The 24321-nt window shown below is 41.4% G+C and overlaps 1 protein-coding gene across 6 annotated transcripts in view; it reads left to right on the plus strand.

The window, feature by feature from the left end:
* The window catches only part of Sh3kbp1 (SH3 domain containing kinase binding protein 1), a 446513-nt gene that overhangs the window by 406379 nt on the left and 15813 nt on the right, over positions 1-24321 (plus strand). For 4 of the 6 annotated variants that reach the window (XM_045140548.1, XM_004667906.2, XM_045140549.1 and 1 more), the window contains 2 exons: positions 19099-19208; positions 23349-23477. In XM_045140548.1, coding sequence (XP_044996483.1) covers positions 19099-19208; positions 23349-23477 — 239 coding nt within the window. The remainder of the gene's footprint in view (positions 1-19098; positions 19209-23348; positions 23478-24321) is intronic. The other 2 variants (XM_045140550.1, XM_045140551.1) reach the window with 1 other exon arrangement.

A 24321-nucleotide genomic window follows, 5' to 3' on the forward strand; every position in this document is an offset into this window, starting at 1 on the left:
GATCATTAGTACACTTTTTGTTACTATAATTAAAACGTGTTTTAAATCTTGCCTTATTTTGAAATTTCTACCTTTTGCGATAGGAAATCATTTTTAGGAGGATTTTCTTGGACAGATTTTAAAGGAAGACTTAGATCCCTTAGGTATGGACTTTTGGCTTTTATTTTACCCCCGAGGTAGGGACTGACCTGAAATTCACTAGTTAATCTCAGGCTGGCCTTGAACTCATGGCGATCCTCCTACCTCTGCCTCCCAAGTGCTGGAATTAAAGGTGTGGACCACCACACCTGGCTCTGGACTATTGGTTTTTAAGTCCTGTATATGTTATAGTATTAAATTAGAAAAGTTTATAGTAAACTCCTTTTTGGAGCTATAGAGTTGGTTAGTGGTCCTTGCAGTATTTTAGGTCATCAGTTTTTCCAATTTCTCGGATATACTGTCTCCTGTCACAAAAAAGCCCCCATAAGTGACACTTACCTACTGAGTATAGTTTGAACAGCAAACCACACCTCCTAGCTCTCTTCAAGTTTGTTGCTCACACAAAAAAATGTCAGCTAAAAACAATACAATTCTCCTTACCAGTGACCTTTAGACATAGCCTTTGGGACCATGGACATACTTGATATACCCAAGCCAAGGAATAGCAGAAGCAATTGCTATTGGGATACAGTTAAGTCTGCATGGGACCATGTGAGGTGTGGATAAATGCAGCTGTCACTCCTATCCAGGTGCATGAGTCATGATCAAGCTTAACTTAGCTATCAGGAGTAGTTGAGAAGCACTGCACATTTCTCAACTGTAATGACAGCAAGAAAAGAGGTTGGTCCGAAGGCCAGACATTTTATTCAGCAAAGTAAAAGAGGCTGTACATCATCTTTCGACTTGATTGCTTCTTAACCCATGCAGTCCCATAAGCATTTTGTGTGTCTGGCATTTCTGTAGATTCACAATACTCATTTACTTCACAGAAGCATCTATGCCTGGCCATCTCCCTGAGGTACTTTGAGCCGTGCCCTGGTCTCCACCTCTCCAGCTCTTGTCACTCAGTAACTCGGGTCAACCTGGCCACCAGTATTTTTTTTTAAGAATATTTTTATTTATTTTTTTCATTTATTTATTTGAGAGAGAAAGAGAGAGAGAGAGTGGGTGCACCAGAGCCTCCAGCCACTGCAAACGAACTCCAGACACATGCACCACCTTGTGCATGTGGCTAACGTGGGACCTGGGGAACCGAGCCTCGAACCGGGGTCCTTAGGCTTCACAGGCAAGCGCTTAACCACTAAGCCATCTCTCCAGCCCCAGTACTTGTTTTTAAAGGTATCTTCTAGTCCCACAGGAGTTGGGCCAATGATATAAAGGTCTCATTTTGATATTTTGCCCACTGCCTACTTAGTGGTTCCACTTACAGACCTGACAGAGACATTGGTTCTTACCAGAACCCAGGTGCTCACTACATTTGTGCACTCCCCACCGGGCAGTCCTGTCCTTGGCAGCCCATGGTTTCTGTGCTTGGTTCTGAGATCTTCCACCAGTGTTTTTGATGCCATCACATTTGATAAGTGAAAAAGCAATAAATGTCCAGTTTGCAGTAGGAAAAGCCTCTTAAAGTCTATAAACATTGGAAGAAATTAACCAATTCAAAGTGGGGAGACTGCAGCAAATGTTATCTAACCTCTTTGGAGCAATATATTTGGTGGTATCAGTTATTCCATTATTCAAATAGCACTTGATGGGAATAGTATCATCCTGATCGAGCCATCTCCACCTGTCAACCTGAATGAGGAAAAAAAAAATGGACTTGGGAGGCATGGATGAATGTTTGGAGGCATGAGGAGCATCAGATCAGATAGCTTTTGGCTTAGAAAAGGTCATGGTGCCTAGTATCCATGAGAATTTACAACCAGCTCCCTGAAAAGCTCACCTGTGTGCAGAGGTGGTATGTGTCCTTTCCTGCTCCTCTGTGGACAGAGCCTTCATATTCTACTTCCAGACCCTTCATGACCTTCCCAGGACAAGTGTGGAGGCATGCCCTATGGATTCAAAGTAGTCTAATATAACAGAGAGACTATACCCAAAGAAGCTTCTGAGCTGCAGAGGAATGTGAAAGCAAGAAAAGAACAGGTGACACTAAACAGTCAAATTGCACAAGGCATCGATTTGGCTTGGATTGCCCCCACCCTCTGGCTACTGGCTATGGGCTTATGGATTAGCAGAGCCTGGCTCTGGCTTCCAATTTACTTGTAAATATCTGGAGGGATACACAGCCTGCCATGAAACCATGTGGAGGCATACCTTTGGCATACTAAAGCTTTGTGGACAAACTATACTTTATTTAGTATATTATTAATATTTTATTTATTTATTTGAGATAACAAGAAAGAGGTAGAGAGAGAGAGAAAGAGAATGAGCATATCAGGGCCTCTAGCCACTGCAAATGAACTCCAGATGCATGTGTCACCTTGTGCAGCTGCCTTACATGGGTCCTGGGGAATTGAACCTGGGTCTTTTGGCTTTGCAGGCAAGTGTTTTAGCCACTAAGCCATCTGTCCAGCCCTAGTATATTATTTTATTGGTAGCACTTCACTACGTGAATTGTCAGAATCCTTCTCTGGACATGGACTCTTATTAAAGTATAGGTTGGAGGGCTACTTGCTAGATAGATTAGTTTCTTTCTCACACTTTTGAACAAATACCTGACCAGAAGCAATGTAAAGGGGAAAAAAAAGGTTGAATTTGGTTTACAGTTTTGATGGGGAAGGCATGATGACAGGAGTGGGAGGCTGGCTCATCACATTGCAGTCAGGAAGCAGAGAGAAACTAGGAAGTGGGCAGGTTATAGAACTTCAAGGCCTACCCCTATTTACCTACTTCCTCCAGCAAAGCTCTACCTTCTAAAGATTCCACAAGTTAGCCAAATAGTGCTATCAAATGAGGACCAAGTGTTCAAGCACATGAACCTGTGGGGGACATTTTATATTGAAGATACAACACTGGATAAGCATGAGGGCCTTGGTTTGATTCCTAGAGCCCTTGTAATAACAAGCCAGGTGTGGTAGCACACGCATGTAATCCAAGTGTTAGGGAAGCAGAGACAGGCTTCCAGCTATCCCTGGGGCTCACTGGCTCCAGGCCGATGAGGGGCACAGACTCAAAAAGGTAGATAGCACCTGAGGAATGACACCCAACACTATCCCCAGTCTCCACACACCACGTGCACATATGCACAAGCATACTCCCCCAAAATAAAAGTGACAAACCTTGACCAAGGTTAGCAGCCTACTTATTTTGTTTCATGAAATGAGAAAAATGATTAGCAGTTGGGGGGAGAGGTTGTTGGGCCTCATTAAAAGGAAATTGGAGCTGTTGATGACAGGCTAGGGATGAGGGAGAGGTTAAGCAGGTGCCCTGATTTGGAGCCCCAAGAAACCTCTTGACTGAGCTTTGTGGTAACCTAGAATGACCCTTTCTTCTCTTCCCCAGGGCTGACTCATCTCACTCTGAGGTTTATGCTCTTTGAAATGTCTTTGAAAAGCATTTACAAAAGGCTTTTAATTTGGGGGCTTGCTAATTTTTTATTTTACTACCTAAGCACACATCTTTTGAAAAATAGATGACATCTCCTATTATTAGAAAGGGTATGATAATAGCCAAGTTTCAAAGTTGAACAAATTTACCTTAATGGGAAACTGCACATGGGGACCTTTTTCTGAATGCTTTATGGACTGGTAATAATGTTGATATGGACATTGTTTGAACATCCCATATCCATCTTATGTCTGTATAGGTAACATATTGAGGGTTGGAAAAATGGAGAAGGTAGTAGTCAAAACTCCAGAGGGAGAGTAGGGGAAAACTCATTGCACCATTAGCAAATTAAGGTGTTTTTTTTTTTCATAAAGATAGGATTGCTTATATTTTTTAAATATATATTTTGTATTGACAACTTCCATACTTACAGACAACAAACCATGGTATTTCCCTCCCCTCCCCCACTTTCCCCTTCATAGCCCCTCCCTCTCTCCATTAGTCCCTTTTTTAATTTGATATCATCGTCTTTTTCTCCTATTATGAGGGTCTTGTATTGCTAGACACTGTGAGGTCTTGGATATGGAGGCCAAATTCTGTCTGGACAGTTGTATGTAAGGAGTGTTACCTTTCCTTTGGCTCTAACATTCTTCCCGACACCTCTTCCGCAATGGATCCAGAGCCTTGGAGGGTGTGAGATGTTTCAGTGCTGGACACTTGTCTGTCCCTTCTTCTCAGCACTTTGTTGCCTTTTGGGTCATCCCAGTTGTCATCACCATCTGAAAAGTGAAGCTTCTCTAACCAGAAGTGAGAGTAACATTAATATATGAATATGGGGCTGGAGAGATGGCTTAGTGGTTAAGCGCTTGTCTGTGAAGCCTAAGGACCCCGGTTCGAGGCTCGGTTCCCCAGGTCCCACGTTAGCCAGATGTACAAGGGGGCGCATGCATCTGGAGTTCGTTTGCAGAGGCTGGAAGCCCTGGCGCGCCCATTCTCTCTCTCTCCCTCTATCTGTCTTTCTCTCTGTGTCTGTCACTCTCAAATAAATAAAAAATAAAATATTTTAAAAAATAAATAAATAAAATAAAAAAATATATGAATATGAACATTAAGTATAGTGCTTTTATGGCAATTTGGTGAGAGTAATATATGCATTTACCAGATGAGAGCAGGCTTTGTATCCCTAAGGCTCATGACCTCCCCTGCCATAGGCTAGTTTTAATGAATCGTGGAGGGTCTGGAACCATAGCTCAGCAATAAAGTACTTGTCTACCATACTCAAGGGTCAGAGTTTTGATAGTCAATGTTGTCAACTTGGCACAATTTAGAATCACCTAGGAGACAAATCTCTGGGCATGTCTATGAAGGAGGTTCTTGATTAGGTCGAGGTGAGAAGACTCACCCGAACTGTGGGCTGTAACACTCTGTGGGTCCCATATTAAATATAAAGGAGACAGCTAGTATTCATCACTCCCTGCTTCCTGACTGCAGATTAAATGTGACCAGCTGCTTCATGCTTCTACTGCCTTGCCTTCCCCATATGTCCTCTTAAACTGTACACTGAAATAACTCCTTGCTTCCTCAAGTTGCTTTTGTCATCCATTTTGTAACAGCAATGAGATTGGTAACTGATAAAGGCAATTGAAGTAATATTTATCATAGTAGTATTTATTACTCCCAAGGTGTTTTGTTTGTTTATTTGTTTTTGTTTTTGTTTTTGTTTTTTGAGACAGGGTCTTTACACTGTAGCCCTGGCTGGCCTAGAACACACCATATAGCTCAGACAGACTTTGAACTTGCAGCAGTTCTTCTGCCTAAGCCTCCCAAATACTAGGATTACAGGCATGTGCTACCACACCTATGTTCCCTCCCTCCTCAAGTTTATAGACAGGAGGAAGCAGCTGGTCTAGCTTCTGAGCTTAGTGAAGGGGTACCAACAGGCCTCTAGCTAGGAGGGACTCCTGTCCCTACCAGTGGAATAACATGAACTCTGTTTTGTACTCAGCATAATTCTGGCTTCCATGTAATTCTGAACATTAGGCTGTTACTTTTCCACACATGCATTAATGTTTTATTTTATGAGTATGTGCTCTTTGATCTATGTGAAGTGCTATTAAATAAGAGGAAATAACCTGTGTATTTCACTCTCCAAAGGGGAGTTTGGGCTACTTGTGCCACTGAAATAGCACTGTTTCATCACTCTGGGTCTTGGGATTTTTTGTTCTTTGCTTTTGTGCTGATACAGATGGAATTCAGGGCAGCATTAGGCAAGTGCTCTACCACTGAGCAATACCCCCCAGCTTTGGCTCTTGATTGTTGTTTTTTTTTTTTATTTTCATTCTTATTCATGGGTTTAGATGAAATGTCTTTAAGGCCTATTATCTGTTTGGTTGACTCTCTTGGTAACCTCTGAGTCTGTTTTAAAATTAAGTAGCGTATTCTTTCATTTCTCACCTTATCTCAGTTTATTTAGTTCTGTTAGTTCCCAATCCAAAATTGATAATGTGACCCCTTATAAGGTCTAATTGAAGATTTGCTTTGGCTTACTGATTTGTGCTTATAAAAGACTGCTGGCTATATAGAAGTTTCAATAAATTATTAAGAGGAATGAACATAAGATTTTGTAAACTTTTAAAAATTAGTCACATTTTAAAATGTTTGTTTTTTTAAAAAAACTTTAAAAATTTGTTTATTTGCTAGCAGAGAGAGGAGAGAGAGAAAGAATAGGAACGCCCACAGGGCCACCAACTGCTGCAAATGAGCTCCAGATACATGTACTACTTTAAGCATATGGCTTTACTTGGGTACTGGAGAACTGAACCCAGGCCATTAAGCTCTGCAGGCAAGCACCTTACCCACTGAGCCATCTCTTATCTTGTTTTTAAAAGGATGAAAATTCTTCTGGAAAACTATAAATTGAGGGCTGAGAAGATGGCAGAGGAGTTAAAGGCAGTTCCTTATAAGTCCTCCTGGTCTGGGTTCAATTCCCAGGCTGCTCACATATACAAGATGCTAAAAAAGAGAAAAAATATATATAGTACAAGTTTCTGGCATTCATTTGCAGAGGCAAGAGACTCAGAGCTCATGCGTGCATACAGGTAGGAGGGTAAGGATGGTACGTGTGCTGTTTACACACTGAGTATGTATATAACTAATAAAGAAAAAAATGGTAAAGAAAAATAAAACTTTTGGGCTGGAGAGATGGCTTGCAGTTAAGGTGTTTGTCTGCAAAGCTTAAGGATCCAGGCTTGATTCCCCAGTACCGACATAAGCCAGATACACAAGGTGGCGTATGCAACTGTAGTTCATTTGTCAGTGGTTAGAGGCCCTGGCATACCCCATTCTCTCTATCTGTCCCCCTCTCTCATAAGTAAAATATTAATAAAACTTTACAAACCAGGCATGGTAGTACATGCCTTTAATCCCAGCACTGGGGAAGCACAGATAGGAGGATCACTGTGATTTTGAGGCTACCCTGAGACTACGTAGTGAAATCCATGTCAGCCTGAGCTAGAGTGAGACCTTACCTCGAAAAACCAAATTAAATAAATACAATAAATAAATAAATGAAAGAAACTTTCCAAAAGTAGAAATATAAATAGGCAGGATATTGACCATTCTAAATAAATTTGAGTTATTAGAGCAGAGCCTAGCACAGATATGCATAGTTCCAGAATCACACAGGAAGGTATGTGCTATAATAAATAAATCATACATTTTCAGACAGATGACTTGAACTTGAATCCTTGCTCTGCAAGTTTCAGGTTACAAGTTACATTTATTAATGAGTGGGTTTCTGACTAGTTGTTCTAATGAATTAGAGGAGGTATCCACTGAATTGATAGACTGTTAAAATATTCTCGAGGTCTGTGGATATTGTTCAGTGGTAGAGTGCTTGCTTACCATGCACAAGCCCCTAGATTCAATCTCCAGTATTATAAAAAGAAGCTTAGGGGCTGGAGAGATGACTTAGCAGTTAATGTGCTTGCCTGCAAAGCCAAAAGACCCAGACTGGACTCCCCAGGACCCATGTAAACCAGAAGCACGCATCTGGAGTTTGTTTGCAGCAGCTGGAGGCCCTGGTGCACCCATTCTCTCTCTCTCTCTCCCCCCCTGTCTATTTCTGTATCTCTCTCTCTCTCAAATAAATAAATAAAAATAGTTTTTTAAGTTTTTTTAAAAAGAAGCTTAATTATTTTATGAATTACTTTTTCCATCGTATTTTGTTTGTTTTGAAGTAGAGTCTCACTCTACTGTAGGCTGACCAGGAATTCACAGGTTCCTCCTACCTCTGCCTCCTGAGTGCTAGGATTAAAGGCGTGCACCGCCACACCTACCTTTCTCTTAGTTTTGATAAATTACTTGACTAAAGCATCTTAACGAAGAAAGAGTATATTTGGCTCACTCTTTGAGAGTACAGTTCCTCATGGCAAGGAAAGCAAGGAACACTGAATAGCTGATCACATTGCATCCATAGGCAGGGAGTGGAGATCAATGAATGTTGGGACACAGATGGATTTCTTTTTCCTATTCAGTTTGAGACCCAAGACCATGACATGGTGCCACCCACAGTTAGTTCTAACCTCAATTAACCTAATCTAAAAACAGACATGCCCAGATATTTGTCTCCTAGGTGATTCTAAAGTTGACAATCAGCCATCACAGTGATGCTAGACCACGGTCTGATTTTTGGTTTGTAACTCACAAGGAGTGTGGAGAATTGAGTGACATGGTAATAACAAAGTTTTCACCATCTCTGTCTGCTTCTGTTTATGTGAGCAAATTTTCTTGGCACTTACATCTCTAAAATGAAAAAATAATGATAGAGTTGATACAAAAGCATCTCATTCTAATAGCAAGTGATAGCATCAACATATGCATGAAGTATTTTTGAGGAAAGCCCAATAAAATTCCTTTCCATGCTTAAAATTATTAAGATGTGTTGCATGTTTGTTTTCATATGTCTTGATCATTTCTACATAGCAACCAATCCAGAATAAAAATGATTTTTACAGTGAGAGCCTTATGATTTCAGAAAAGAAAAAAATTATAAATTTCAATTATGTACATATTGGCTAGGCATGGGAGCACATACCTGTAGAACTTATAAAGTAATTAAGAAAATACTTGAAAGCATATAAGATAAAATTCAGGAGTTTCAGGAGTGGATGGTGGAAATATGAATTCAAGGAGGAATGCTATAAAATTTCCCACTGTATTTTTAAAATCATATACTATTTTAAAATGGATGATGGCGGTTCTTAAATTGCTATGTTATTAAAATATATTGAATATAGCTGGGTGTGGTGGCACACGCCTTTAATCCCAGCACTCAGAAGGCAGAGGTATGAGGATCACCACGAGTTCGAGGCTGCCCTGAGACTACATAGTGAATTCCAGGTCAGCCTGAGCTAGAGTGAGACTGTGCCTCGAAAAAACCAAATTGTGTGTGTGTGTGTGTGTGTGTGTGTGTATAAAATATATTTATAAAAGCAATGTAAGTTATATTTTAAAGTAACATTTAGTGTATTACCAGGAATGACATCACTTGTAACTAAAATTTACATGAAATTTTATCTGTCAACTTAAGATACGGGAAGGGGACACACACAGGTTTTCATAGTCATTTTAAGAAGCACTGTGGCAAACAGTATGAAAACCACTGGCCTCAGAAATACATCATTTTGGTACTAGAGAGATTGCTTAGTGGTTAAGGCACTTGCCTGCAAAGCCTAAAGACCCATGTTTGACTCTTCAGATCCCATGAAAGCCAGACACACAAGGTGACACAAGCCCACAAGGTCACACCTGTGTACAAGATGGCACACATGTCTGGAGTTTGATTGCAGTGGCAGTGGCTGGAGGCCCTGGTGTACCAATTCTCTGTCTCTTTCTATATATCTCTCTCACATGTTGGGCTTGCCTCAGAAAACTAGATTGTTTTGTACCTATCTTACATTTCTGTGGATTAATATCTATAAGTACTATATGAAGATACACACGCTTGCATTTGCGATAGCTATTGCCAAATGACGTTGCAGAAATGTTTTGCCAGTTTACATTCCTGTGGATAACAGCATAACTACAATTTCTATTAAAGAAGCATATTATTTATTCAAATAATTTGAATAGCAAATTTAGGCCTTTATTGAGGAGGTTTAAGGGGAGCCACTTTTCTCCACACGCTACTGCTTGTCACCCTTGCCAGTGATTTGCTCCCTTTCCTCAATGCCAGGCTTCAGTAAGACATGCCCCGTGCCTTCCCTATGGCTAATTATATAATATATATATATATATATATACACATATACATACACACACACACACATATATATACATACACACACACACACACATAATTCTATAAGCTCAGTAGGGCCAGGGGTCACCACTGTTTTGTCCAGTCCTACCCATACTCCAATGCCTGGCTCATAGTGTACACTCAGTGAATAGGCACTGAATTAATGGACTGAGCATGTAGAGTTATATCAAAATGTGGGGTCATAGCCAGGCGTGGTGGTGCATGCCTTTAATCCCAGCACTCAGGAGGCAGAGGTAGGGGGATTGCCGTGAGTTTGAGGCCACCCTGAGACTCCATAGTGAATTCCAGGTCACCCTGAGCTAGAGTGAGATCTGACCTCGGAGGGGGGAGGGAATAGTGGGGTCATGATACAGATCTTTATTGCCACTAGCCTAATGGAACTATTTAAGTAGCTTGTACTTGCCCATGTTCTGTGCCCTCAGTAGTCATGGTGGCCAGCCAGTAGCTGCCACACTAGATAGTACAGATAGAGAAGACTTCCACCATGATGGCAAATTCAGTTAGGCAGTGCAACAGAGCAATTGTGCTTTCATTCTCACAACTATACAGTGTCTTTGGTACAATGTACTTAATAAACTAATGAGTATTTCCACTTATTCTTAAGATAAAACTTGCTTTGCATCAGGTAACCATACATTCCCTCTTAACTTTCCTACTTTACTTTTTTAAAGAAATTTTCTCAGAGTCCTTTTCTCTCTTTGAAAGCACTTAAGTGAAATAGAAAAGAAACTGTGTTATTAGGGTTTAGCATGGTTTCTTAAGAAAGGAAAAAAATATTTCTTAATATCTTTTTGTATCCTTGTTGTGGAGATAACACTCAGAATTCACAGGCAGTTGAATGAGTGAAGTATTCCTGCTGTGTGTCTGCATGCTCTGTAGTGGACACAATCCCATGGATATGAATGTGGTGCCATGTCCACACAGCATTGGGTTTCTGTGAGGATGAAATTAGTATGCACATGAAGTATGGAGTAGTAGGGTGGTGGTACTTGGGACTCAAAATGTATTTCTTGGGCTGGAAAACTGGCTTAGTAGTTAAGTCTCCACTCCCCAGCACCTACATAAACCAGATGCACAAGGGGGCACATGCACAAACTTGAACAATGTTTCCCCTTTGCAGCTGTGTCCTGAAAAGTCACACCTATATTATAAGTGCACACGCACACAGCTTATCTGCTCTGTCCTCACATATTTTGGAGCACAGGTTTTCCTATAGATGCTAATCATTCCTCCTCCTTTCACTGATGACTCAGCTAACACAGGTATTCATTTGAGCTCTAATAATGGGCCCATCTTTGTACCCTGCACAGTTCTTGCATCCTCATCAAATGACTGATAGGTAAGGTAAGATTGCCTTCTCCTGTACACAGTGTCTTATGCTGCTGCTTCAATGCAGAGAAAGTACCTATGGTCCTGCGGACCTTATGTTGTTCTCCTCTACGTCTTACAAAGCAAAGGGGGTGCATTGAGCTGCTAGCCTCGCTTGTGGATCCATGTTCTCAAATCCTGAAACTCCATTAACAGTATATGGAAACAAAATTCTACTTGAAAGGATTTTCAATATAACCTCTCATTTATAGTAGAATAACCTTGTGGAGTGGATGGCTCAAATAATTCTCTCATTTTTTTATTGTTAAAAACAAAACAACGGAAGGCCAGCAGGTTGTTTGTTAATCTGTTCAATAATCATTTGTTGAATATTCACCACAAGCCAGGAATGATGTTAGGCCTGAACAAACAGATAGAAGCCACAGATTCTTTCCAGGCTGGTGGATGAGACAGATAAGTCAACATGGAATGTCAATATAGTGTGCTGATGCTGACAAGGGAGTGACGTGTGAGTGGGAGAGCAGCCAACACAGGCCTTAAGTGCAGTATGGTTTATTTAAAGAGGTCCAAGTTGTGGAGCCAAGCCTCTATAGCATAGAAGGAGTTACCTAGAGGGATAAACTCAGGCACTTTGCACATCTCTCTCGAATGGTAACATGCAAAGTGGTAAGGAGCATAAAGCGAGGGAAACATTACCTAGGTTCCAGGCCAGATAGTCTGACAGCATTAATTATCTAAGCCAAGGATATATAGACAGGGTTGCTTCTAGAGATCCTGGGAGTCTGCGATATTGCCAGGCTTCAGCTCTAGTAAACTTCCACTCTAGGACTCTTTCAAGTTCAGAGAAGTGAGCAGTAATGAATAAACAGACATTTTATGAGCCCCCAAACAGCCCTGATGGTGACAGCTGGCTGTTTCGGACTTTTGACTGTTTCTTGTCTTTAATTTTTGTGGATGTGCTTTAGGTCACCTGTGGTAACTGGTGCCATTCTTCCCATCCATGGAAAATGAGGCCACATTTTCTAATTGAACAGGGCGTGACCGAAGTTCATGGAAAATGGGCAATCCCTAGTGCCATGGAGAGTCTTGCACTCTTTCCAAGCTGACTCCATCATGTCCAATATGAATCACCTCCATATGTCCACCAAGGGTTTGTCTTTCAGTGGTCACAAAAGCCAGGCGTCTCTCATCCTCATGAAACCTTTAAAGTCCCCCAGCACTTGCCAGCTTAATCGTTTTGGATTTGCTTATGGGCATTGAAACCTTTTTCATTAGAAGGAAAAATTTCTCAGCCAGTCTGAGAAAGTGCATATCAAGTTGCAGCTTGATTCACTTCAAAACCACCATGAAAATTGGTACATTTTCTTCACACCACAATGGGTTAGTCATGGAAATTCTTTCTTAATCACAGCTACCATGGCTATAGTCATGAAGAGCATGCCCTGGGCCACTGAAAATGTATGTGACAGTATTGAAGAATGTGTCCCTTTCCCTGTCAGAAAGCAGAAGTATCAGTCTGTGCACACATACCAGGGTAACCTGAGGTTCCCTTTTCAGTAAGTGACCTCATCCTTGGTGTTTCTTTTCTTTATGATACTTTGGTTTGATTGCTGTTTCCAAAGGAAGGAAAAGTACCCTTTATAAGCTTTAACTGTAAAAAATTACACTTGTCTTTAATGAGCATTAAGAAGCTAAAAGTGGCTCCCTAAGGGGCTGTGACCCTCCTCTTACTGGTGAGTGACAGAAATGAGGCAGTCTTCTTGGCCATCTGTTATGGAGATGCTTGCTCAGTGTGGCCAGGCTCCAATGTGCATAAGTCTTTTTAGTGCAGAGCTCGGCCAGTAGAGAGAAGTGAGCCAGCTAAGTTTCCCTTGGTGCCTTCTGCCCTGCAGCTGCCACCTCGTGTCACAGAAGGCGCCTCCTCTAGAAGCTACATTCCTACAGTAGGACTTTTTCCTTGTGATAGTTCTTCCATTCGCTCATTCTTTCCTCCGCAGAATCTGAAGCGTGTTTTGTCCAGAAATGTGCTGGACTTTGATGGCACCAAGATTAGTTCCTCCTTTCCTGAGGCTCACAACCCCATATGTCCACAGAGGATTTGTCACCATGCTTCTGAGTCATTCTTAAAGCATAACTGATTGGTGGCTACTATCTCAGATTCTGTCAAACCGTAAGCTTTTTGGTGGACTTATTTCATGGGCTGAGAAGGGTGGGTGGAGAGTAAAGACAGTGTCCTTCCTGGAGTGGAAGCAGAAGTTTCCTGCTGTGAACTTGGCAGTCCCTGCGTGCCAGTGGATGTGCTAAATTTATCACAAGGTGGGCCCAAGGTTGTCTGGTCGCCTCTCTCCAGCACCCCTCTCCCACTTCATTCTGCACGCTGAGCCACTTGACCCTGCCCCCCAACTCCTGTCATCTAAGTCTATGGCCCCTGCTTTCAGTAAGTCCTCTAACCCTTTTGTTGCCCATTAACCAGACCAGCACTCATTCACCCAACATTGGAAGGTCCACTGCATTGGTGAGATGTATTCCTCTCAGCTGGCCCCTGAAGGTTTTGTTCTCCATGGGAACTCCCCACCAGAACAGCACACCATTCACTGAGTGGACCCTTCTCTCCACTCTCCTACTGGGTCAAATCCTTTCCCTTCCTCCTGAGTGCCCAGCACTTGCTAGAGCAGTGCTTCTTCTAGTTTGCTGAAAGCCCCTGTCAGCTGGGAGACTAAAATGTCCCCACACACAGGCTGTACCCAGACCAATTGAGTCAGTCCCTCATGGCATCCAGGGATGGGGTTTTGTTTAGTATTGTTTTTAGATTGTCCAGGTGAATCTGCTGTGCAGCCAAAGTATAGAACTAGAGTTAATTAGCCCTTAATTGTTCTTTAATCACTTCAGCCTGGTCAGGTTTTGCCTCCAAGCTTGTTTTTGTTTCCTGGACAGGGTGATGATATAGGTCATCCAGCTCAGCCAGGAGCTCCTGGCCAAGACCGTTCTTTGGCAATGGCCTGTTGCAACTTTTAACAGCCTTCTCTTCCATCTGTTCCTCTGGCTGTCTGCTCAGCATCTGTCTACTCCTCAGCTTTGTGTCTTTGTTCCTCTCCCCAGGCTTCTTGTGTCCTTCACTGTGCCTCCTTCCCTCCCTAGCTAGCTTCTCCCTGGCTAGCAAACCGCTCTGTCCGGACCCTCATTCCTTCTTTTCCAGTCAGGGTCTATGTGGCTCTTCTGCTAAATACATTGTATGTAGGGTTAATGCAAGGGCATTTGTATGGTACTTCTCTATAATAGCAAAAATAAAATAGAGAGGGATAATGATTGGGATGCTAATTATCCAACAACACGTGACTGAATGAATAAATGATGGGTTTCAGTGCCATAGATGAGTATACAAAATATTAAAAGAATTCTTCAAAGACATACAAGGTTAAGTAAAACAAGCAGAATGAAATATTATATATAACATGGGCTACGCTGTCAATTGTTAAGTCTGAAGAAAAATATACTGAAATACTAATTGTGGTTGTTCCAATGTGGTGAGATTATTGTTAACTTTAAAAAATATATATTTTTATTTAGTTAGTTGAAAGCAGAGAGAGAGAGAGAGAGAGAGAGAGAGAGAGAGAGAGAGAGAGAGAATGGTTGGTCATATCAGGGCCTCCAGATGCTTCAAATGAATTCCAGATGCATGTGCCACTGCATCTGGCTTTACATGGGTACTAAGGAATCAAACCTGGGCCAATCTCTCCAACCCCATTGAAAAATCATTACTTACTTGATATGACCTTTAAATTTAATTCAAAAGAATACAGGCTGGAGAGATTGCTTAGCAGTTAAGGCACTTGGCCTGCAAAGCCTAAGGACCCATGTTCAACTCTCTAGGTCCCACAGAAGCCAGACACAAATGTGATGCAGGCACACAAAGTTGTACATGTGCACAAGGTGGCACATGCATCTGGAGTTTGATTGCAGTGGCTGGTGTCCTGGTGTGCCAATTCTCTCCTCTGTCTCTCTCATAAATAATAATAATAATGCAGCAGCATATGTGTGTGTGTGTGTGTGTATAATATTTTCATTGAGCACCAAGTAGAACAGTTTCCAGTATTTTCACTAAGAAAACCTTTATTATTGGAAGACTGATCAAAATGTAGTCATATTGTAGAAGAAAGGGCAAAAAGGATGTAAGAGCCACTGGCTAGGAATGTATACTATGAAGCACTATTCTCCCAACATGAATTGACTGGTACATTCATAACCCCACAGTGATTATGGTGTCCCACTAAGCAGGGCCCTCAGTGAAATGGGGCTATGGAAATGATAATCTGATAGGAATATAATAAATTTGCAGTATGTTCCTATATTAAATTCCCCAATAAAATATTTTTTAAAAATGTAATCACTTTAGGTTTTTAGCCAAGAAATCTAAAGCAGCCAGAGCCTCTAAGTAGCATAATTAGTATGAAACCACCAATCAAAACCTTATAATGTAGCAACAACTTTTTTCTTTTTCTTTTTTTATTTATCTATTTGAGAGTGACAGACACAGAGAGAAAGACAGATAGAGGGAGAGAGAGAGAATGGGCGCACCGGGGCCTCCAGCCCCTGCAAACGAACTCCAGATGCATGCGCCCCTTGTGCATCTGGCTAACGTGGGTCCTGGGGAATCAAGCCTTGAACCGGGGTCCTTAGGCTTCACAGGCAAGCGCTTAACCGCTAAGCCATCTCTCCAGCCCCAACTTTTTTCTTTTGACATAGGGTTTCATGTAGCCCTGGGTAGTCTCCACTGACTTTTTTGTTATTGTTGTCGTTACAGTTCCACATTTTCTTCAAACTTATAAAGCAATCACATACTAATTTTGCAATTAGAGAAAATTGATTGTAAGAGATGAATTGAGGGGATATTGATGTCGTATAATGGCTTTTTGAATCAGTCCAGTTAGGTAATGGGGAATTTCTATTCTGGACAACATGTCTTTGGTAGAGTTAAGTTCTAAGGTATAGCCTGGAGGGGAACATACTACAAGAATCTCAGGAGTCCTTAAGGAATCCCCAGAGGGTCCAGGACAGGATCTCTTCCTTCCTCTGAGCTAACTGGAGGCGCAGTACCCATCCATTATGAGCCTCCCTTATGCCCTAGATTTTAATGGGCTCCTGCTCGGCCTTAGAACCCCACTGATGGTTTTCTTGGCACCACATTTATGGATGCTTAACTTTTGATTATACTTGTCCTGCCCTGGTAAGAGGAATTAATTGAGTAATTATTCATTCAGTAGATAATATCATAACGGTATAATTTAACAGCTTCTCCTGACCAGTGACGTGTGCTTGGCTTTATGTAGTCCACTCAAAGGAAATTGTTTATAGATAACTAACCTGCCTGATCATTAATAGAATAAATAAGGTCAGTTATTATAGCCATCAGCAGAAAAGTCCTCCCCAAAATAAGAGAGGGTGAGGTCTTACCCTTATTTGCAGTTAAGACGATTAGGATGCTTTTTGTTGCAAATTTTAAAAAATGATTAAAACTTGTTAATAATAGTTAATTACATGATAAGTCTGAATACCAGATCATTCCAGGGCAGGTGGGCATCCCATTGGAGTTGTCAACCACACAGGCTCTTTCCATGTGTATGCTAAGCCATTCTCAAGATTTCCAGGTCATGTCTTCCCTGAAGTTGGCTGCCACAACTCCAAGTACCATTTTCTTACACAATAGCCTCCCAAAGGGAAGCCACGCTCCTTGCTCATTTCTCTCTAACCAGAGAGGAAACCTATTTCCCCAAGGCTCTCAGTAAACTTCCCTTAATTTCTCACTCATGCAAAATGGTCTACACAGATAATTTTATGTGGTCTCATGGTGACCTCGAACTCATGGCAATCCTCCTACCTCTGCCTCCCAAGTGCTGATATTAAAGATATGCAGTACCACACCCAGATACACAGATCATTCTAGATCAGTCACAGGAAAAAAAAAAAAAAAAACAAACAAACAAAAAAAAAAATGATCAGCCCAGGGACTAGGCACATTGTCCTGAAACAAAACAGAGGTTGTGTTAGAAGGGAGAATAGGGGATGGGAAGGCAGCACCTGCTATGGAATTTAAAGCACAGTCTAGGGCTAGAGAGATGGCTCAGCAGTTAGCTACAAAGCCTGACATGAATTCTATTCCCCAGTATCCATGTAAAGCCAGATGCACAAGGTGGCACACATGTCTGCAGTTTGTTTGCAGGAGGTAGAGGTGCTGGTGCATCCAGTCTCTCTCTCTGTTTCTTTCTCTCTCATACTCTCTCAAATAAATAATATCTTTTTAAAAAACAGTTTATTTGTCACAAAGAAATGCTGTTACTTTCATCTCAAGAAATAATGGTGTTAGCCCCTTCCTGTGGGTCATTGCTCTGAGCATCCCACCTCTATCACAGTTGATTTGTAAATCCCCAGAAGTCTATATAACTGGATATCATCTTGCCCTGATCACTCATTGAAGAAAGTGGCCAAACGCATGTTGGAGAAGTGAGTGATTCTCTGTTCCTGTGTCAGTCACTGCAATACAAGCTCTTTCAGTGCAGGGCTCATTCCTCCATGTTGGCTGATGTCGCCTCAGCATATATTGCCCTGTGTTGCACACAGTACTTGCTCAATAAGTGACGTGCGAGGCATGGTGGTACATGCCTATAATACTTCAGAGGCTGAGGCAATGAAGATTGTGAGTTCAAGCTGAGCCTGGGCTACAGAGCAAGACACTTTTTTCCCAAAAAAGGTCAATTTTTTAAATTGAAAAGCAAAGAGTAACAATGGACTAAATGAATGAACAGGCCGATGACTACTAAAGATATTTCCATTGAATGATGGCTTTGGAAGCAGAAAGGGGGGGGCCAGGCTCTGGTTTTTCTGGAGAAGTTTGAGTTCCTTCTCTTGATAACGGATGGTCTGATCATTGTGATGAAGTAAAGGAGGACACCCTCACTTCTTGTCTTTTAGAATCAGTGTCAGAGTAGTGCTCACTTTCCCATGACAGTTGTACCTGGTGATGGTTGCGTTTAGTGTTGAGACTACAAGAATGTTCTATCATAATGAACTTAAGAAGTGTGAAAGAGGGGCTGGAGAAATGGCTTAGTGGTTAAGCGCTTGCCTGTGAAGCCTAAGGACCCCGGTTCGAGGCTCGGTTCCTCAGGTCCCACGTTAGCCAGATGCACAAGGGGGCGCACACATCTGGAGTTCGTTTGCAGTGGCTGGAAGCCGTGGTGCGCCCATTCTCTCTCTCTCTCTCCCTTCCTCCCTCCGCCTCCCTCATTCTCTGTTGCTCTGAAATAGGTAAATAAATTAGTTAATTAATAATAAATTTGAAAAGAAAGAATTGTGAAAGAGGAGATGACTTGTTTTTTTTTAAAGATTTGTGTATATAACTGTTAGAGGAGGGAAAGAAAAGACATGTTTCTTCTGCTTGCTAGCATGCTAACATGAGGAGGAAATGATTTTTTCTTTCCATTTGAATCACCTTTATTGAATGACCCAAGGGTCTAAATGCCCATTTGTAAAAGCAAAATCCCAGACTGTTACAGTGATTATTAAGGCAAAGAGTTGTTTGTAATATACTACAAGGACCCTTTCCACCTCATGTTTTTGCTCCTAAAAATCTATATTATTCCCATTCTCTCTCTCAAATAAATTTAAAAAATAAATTTTTTAAAAAGGGGGGACTGGAGAGATGGCTTAGCAGTTAACGCATTTGCCTTCAAAGCCAAAGGATCCTGATTTGATTCCCCAGGACCCATGTAAGCAAGATGCACAAGGGGACGCACGCATCTGGAGTTTGTTTGCAATGGCTGGAGGCCCTGGTGCGCCCATTCTCCTCCCCCCCCCCACGTGTGCCTCATTCTCTTGCTCTCAAATAAATAAATATATATATAAAGTCTTTGTTATTTTTTTTGTTTCAGACCTAGAAGGTTTTGACTCTGTGGTATCATCTACTGAGAAACTAAGTCACCCAACAACAAGCAGACCAAAAGCTACGGGGAGGCGACCTCCATCCCAGTCACTCACATCTGTAAGTGTCTCCTTCCTTCTGGACTCCTGAAAAACAGGAAGGATTGGAGATTCTTGCCCAAGGAATCTTCTGATAGCAGCTGATTGGAGACACCCAGGAAAAGGGAGAGAGAGGCCACAGGATATGCTGCCAACTAAAAATGGAGAGTCTTCTTAAATCAAGCAGTATTTCTTTCTGTTTGTTCTTTGTGTTTCTAGCAACAGGATGGAATTCTCTGTTCCCACCTTCCTTCTCTCTCCGTGTAGACTAATTCTTGTTTTAACCTGAAATGGATTTGGTAAGAAAAACATGTTATGGCCTGTGATGGAAAAAGCAGAATGAGGCTAGTATAGTCTGTAAACAAGACAACTTGGCTTAATAAAGACCTGCCACTTTATAGCACTAGATAATGACATTTCTCTTCCACCACTCCATCATGTGCATGTCTCCAGGAAAACCCACACAGAGCTTCAGGAGGGTGTCTTTAACCTCATCAGGTACTTGGTCACGTAGAAGAGACCCAACAGAACTCTGCTCAGGATGTTCCCTAGAGGGTTTTGGTTTGGGTAGTTTTAAGTAACTTTTTACTACAAATCTGTTATATAGTGTGCCGAATTTGGGCAACACAACACATAAGGAAGAAAGTAAGTTATCTGCAGTTCAGCTTTGAAGCAAAGAACTGCTAACCTCTTGCTGTATATCCTTGACTTTAATGATTTTTTTTATATTTGTATATGCATAATTCATCAAAACTGTGCTCATATAATGCAGATTGTTTTGTAACTTACCCCCACCCTTACCCTGCATGCATTTCTAGTCATTATCCACTCTTCAGGAAGTGCATGATTAATGGCTGCCTACCATTCTAACGTGTAAGTATATGAGAGTTCAGAGTTCATCTAGCCTGTGTACTGTTATTGGATATTGACATTGTTTCCAAGTCTTCCTTATCAACTATATATAAACTACACTCAGGTGAATGTCACTAAAGAAAAAAACACTTGATACTGCTATAGAATTATTCACTTAGGTACAACCTTTCTGAATATGGGTCAATTGGAAATGCATATTTTGCTTTTGCCACAAGTTTTAACCTTCTCCACATGGTTAAGTCACTCTTTCACAAGCTCTGTGTGTGTGTGTGTGTGTGTGTGTGTGTGTGTGTGTGTGTGTGTGTTCATTTATACATTCATTCGCTCAACCTACCTGTCACCCATCTGTCCATCTGTTATCTATCACATTGTGCTGTCCTTTGTAGTTCTGCTGCCTTGTACCGCCACCCAGCTACACTAAGGAATTTAACCTTTTTGCAGGTTTCCCAGGATACTTTCTCTTTTCACCTCATCACTAATCTCTCCTGAGCTTTTATCATTTAGGAAAAACAATAGAATGCCACTTCTTTTAAGCCTCTTCTCTCATCTCTACCAAGTGGCTTAAATTGTCCTCTTTTTTTTTCTTGTATTAAACAAACATAACTTTATGTTGATACCTTTTTGAGAGAAAGTCTTGAAAAAGTGGCTTCCCTTTCACTTGTTTAGAGTTCTGTGGTAACTCTGCCTCTTCTTTCCTTCCTTGCCATATCTTACCTAACCCATCATGCACATAAACTCCCAGCCTATCTGATTGGTTCTTGGCATGTTTGCATCATAGTTTATCAACCCTGCCTCTTATATCTTCTCTATAAATCCTTCATTATTTTTTGTTTGCCTTCTACATTCTCCTCAACATTTTTAAGGGCTAAAGGATCTTGTGACTTCCAGAATTAAAAACAGTGGTTCAAATTACCATACCCTCTTCTTAATTCATTCATCCCATACCTAGGAGTTTGTGTGTATTTTGTAGACCAAGTAAAGGCATTGCCACCTCCTTTTAGACTACACAGTTGTTCATTTACTTAATTCAACACATATTTAAGATAGGCTAGAGAGATGGCTTAACCGTTGAGGTACTTGACTGCAAAGCCAAAGGACCCAGGTTCAATTCCCCAGGACCCACATAAGCCAGATACACAAGGTAGTGTATGCATCTGGAGTTGTTTGCAGCAGCCAATGGCTCTGACATGCCCATTCTCTCTCTCTCCCCCTCCTCTCTATCTGCCTCTTTCTCCTTCAAATAAACAAATATTAAAAAAAAATAGAGAGCGGCTGGAGAGATGGCTTAGCAGTTAAACGTTTGCCTGTGACACCTAAGGACCTTGGTTTGAGGCTCGATTCCCCAGGACCCATGTAAGCCAGATGCACAAGGGGGCACATGCATCTGGAGTTGGTTTGCAGTGGCTGGAGGCCTTGACATGCCCATTCTTTCCCCCTCCCCCCTCTCTCTTTTTCTCTTTCTCTGCCTCTCTGATTCTTTCTCTCTCTGTCACTCTCAAATAAATAAATAAAAATAAACACAAATTAAAAAAAAATTAGAGACATTTATCATCATGGACTGGACACTGTGCCAGGTATCAAGGATACAATTGGTATGAGGAGTACATGGTCACTGCCTGTAGGAAGCTTATTATGGTTACACAAAGTGTGGCATTTTATAGATTGTGATTTTATTAGCAGATTCACAATAGAATACAGTGGTGCTTAAGGAAGTATGATGACCTTATTCTCTTTCCTTCAGTCCCACCCATCCTCATTTGGATGTGTACACTGAATTCCTTATTTACTCTCCTGAGAAAGTTAGCACCTGTAGAGTCTTCATAGCAAATGAAATTAGTGGATAAGGACATAGGCCCCAAAGGAGGGGATTATTGAGGAAATACCTCTCATGGTTCCCCCACCTGGGGCCATTCCGTCTAATTGAAGCTATTTATGCTTATAAAATTTTTGGAGCAAGCGTTGATTAGCAATTTATGTAACATAAGTTGTATAGTGGGAAACTGGCTTTTTTAAATAAAATCTCAAAGGCATCCAGGCATTGCATGGTGGTTAAGCATTTAAGCCTAGATTAATAAAGTTTGGTGTATGTGTGTGTGTGATGGGGGGGTATATCTTAAGTAATTAGATTTTCAGATTAAATAAAGATTAACAAGACCCCTTAAAGCAAAAAAACCACTTAAAAATCCCCTCTCCCAAATATACAAAGATCCTGCCTTAGTAAACAGAACAAACAATATTTGTGGGCATAATTTTCCCATTTTCTTCAAATGGTAATTTTAAAGAGGGAAAGGGCTATTTTTCTATCGCTGGGGTAGAAAGCCAGAGAGATAAAGCTGAATATAAACGCACCTGACATACTCCTAGAAGATTCTTCATTTTAAACGATTCCCTGCTATGGGACCTTGTATTTTCATTTGCTTTGTTCTAAAATAAGGACGTTCCAGCTAAGGAATTGTTTCTTTTGGTGAATTGCTCCCCATTCATCCAGCTTTTGGATGTCTCACAGTAATCTTTCCAGTGAGGCAAGCAGGGCAGGGGTGTTGTCCCACATTTTACTCAGTGATGCTGCCATACTGTAAATATAATTTAGTGAATCCAGCCTCTGAAATGGATATTGACTGCACACAGTAATGAGGGCTGAGATTGAGCATGAGGTACCAAAGGTGAGGTGAGCTTGCTGTGCCAGTGGGCAGGGCCATGCTTTTGGGCTGCAGAAAGGCTTATCACTGGTGATACTTTGCCTATAGAGATGCACTCCTCTTATACGCATCCTTTCAAAGGCACTTTAGTGTGCATCGGATTTCGTGATCCTGTGGAAGGGTCAAGAAAGAGGGTGAAGAGGTGATGGAGAGAAGGATGAGAGGTGGCCTCCTATTAACCATGTCATACTCCCCACCATACTGCCAGCCCTGCAAGGGCTGTGTCCACCCATGACATGTCCTTATTCACTCTGTAAAGTAATAGTAATAAATGCTTGGAGAAAGGAGGAAGGAAGCAGGGAAGGATAGACAACAAGGGCTTATATGGATGAAGTGATTGATGGATGTCAGGGGAAAGCTCCGTGGCTTATTTCCTTGCTGCTTGGTCCCAGTCCTGCCATAACCAGCCGTGTAACTAGTCATAGTACATAGATAGTAGTCCAGTTTCTGCCTTACAGGGTTATACTAGTGAGGAGACAAGCACAATAGAAGCACTCAGTGCTTTGAGAAGTAAACAGCATCATATTAACAAAAGCTTTATCAACTAAGGTATGATTCTGATGTAGACATTTTCTTTTGGCTTTATCCAGTCCTCCCTTTCAAGTCCCGATATCTTTGACTCCCCAAGTCCCGAAGAAGATAAAGAGGAACACATTTCGCTTGCGCACAGAGGAATAGACGTGTCAAAGAAGACTTCCAAGACTGTTACCATATCCCAAGTGAGTGACCAGCCAGGGCTAAGGTGTCCCTGCCCTTCCATACATGCATTAACAAACAGGATAAACAGACAATGTGGATGTTTTCCATTCTTTAGTGACCACGATTTAGTCACCAGAATCCCCGAGGCATGTTGTAGTCTCCAAAACTAGACAGAATCCCTGAGCTTAAAGTTCAGTTGTTTATTCCTCATGGTTTCTCTGGTCGTTAGTGCTCTGTACCATCACATGCACATGTGCAAATGCCCTCTTAAACTCGTGCCATGACCTAATCAACTTAAAAGGTCTGGAGTATTCTACATGGAATATATTAAATGAAATGCTATGCTCTCTGCTCATAGATCTTATCTTTTATGTTCAAAGCTGACAAAAAATCATTAGAAGATCATGCGTCTAAATAAAATGGTCTCTTATTTTATACTTATATAATCTCAACAAAATGTTGACTTGAATTCATACTGTGGGATAAATTTATAGACAAGCATTTTAATTTCAATGTATGCCTAGGGAAAGATACAGCTGCTTTACAGTTACTTGTTTGTGAGAAACAAAGAAAACATTGTTGTGGTGGGGCACACCTGTAGTCCCACCTGAGGAAGGAGGATCACTTGCTATCAGGAATTGAAAACCAACCAGCGTGATAGAGCAAAACAGCCATCCAGTTGGAAAAAAAGGGGTAAAGGCCAGGTGTGGTGGCACACACCTTTAATCCCAGCACTTGGGAGGCAGAGGTAAGAGGATCACGATGAGTTTGAGGCCACCCTGAGACTACAGAGTGAATTCCAGGTCAGCCTTGGCAAGAGCAAGACCCTACCTCTAAAAGAACAACAACAACAACAACAACAAT

This window comes from Jaculus jaculus, chromosome X (genome assembly GCF_020740685.1).
Source record: "Jaculus jaculus isolate mJacJac1 chromosome X, mJacJac1.mat.Y.cur, whole genome shotgun sequence".
Classification (NCBI taxonomy): domain Eukaryota; kingdom Metazoa; phylum Chordata; class Mammalia; order Rodentia; family Dipodidae; genus Jaculus; species Jaculus jaculus.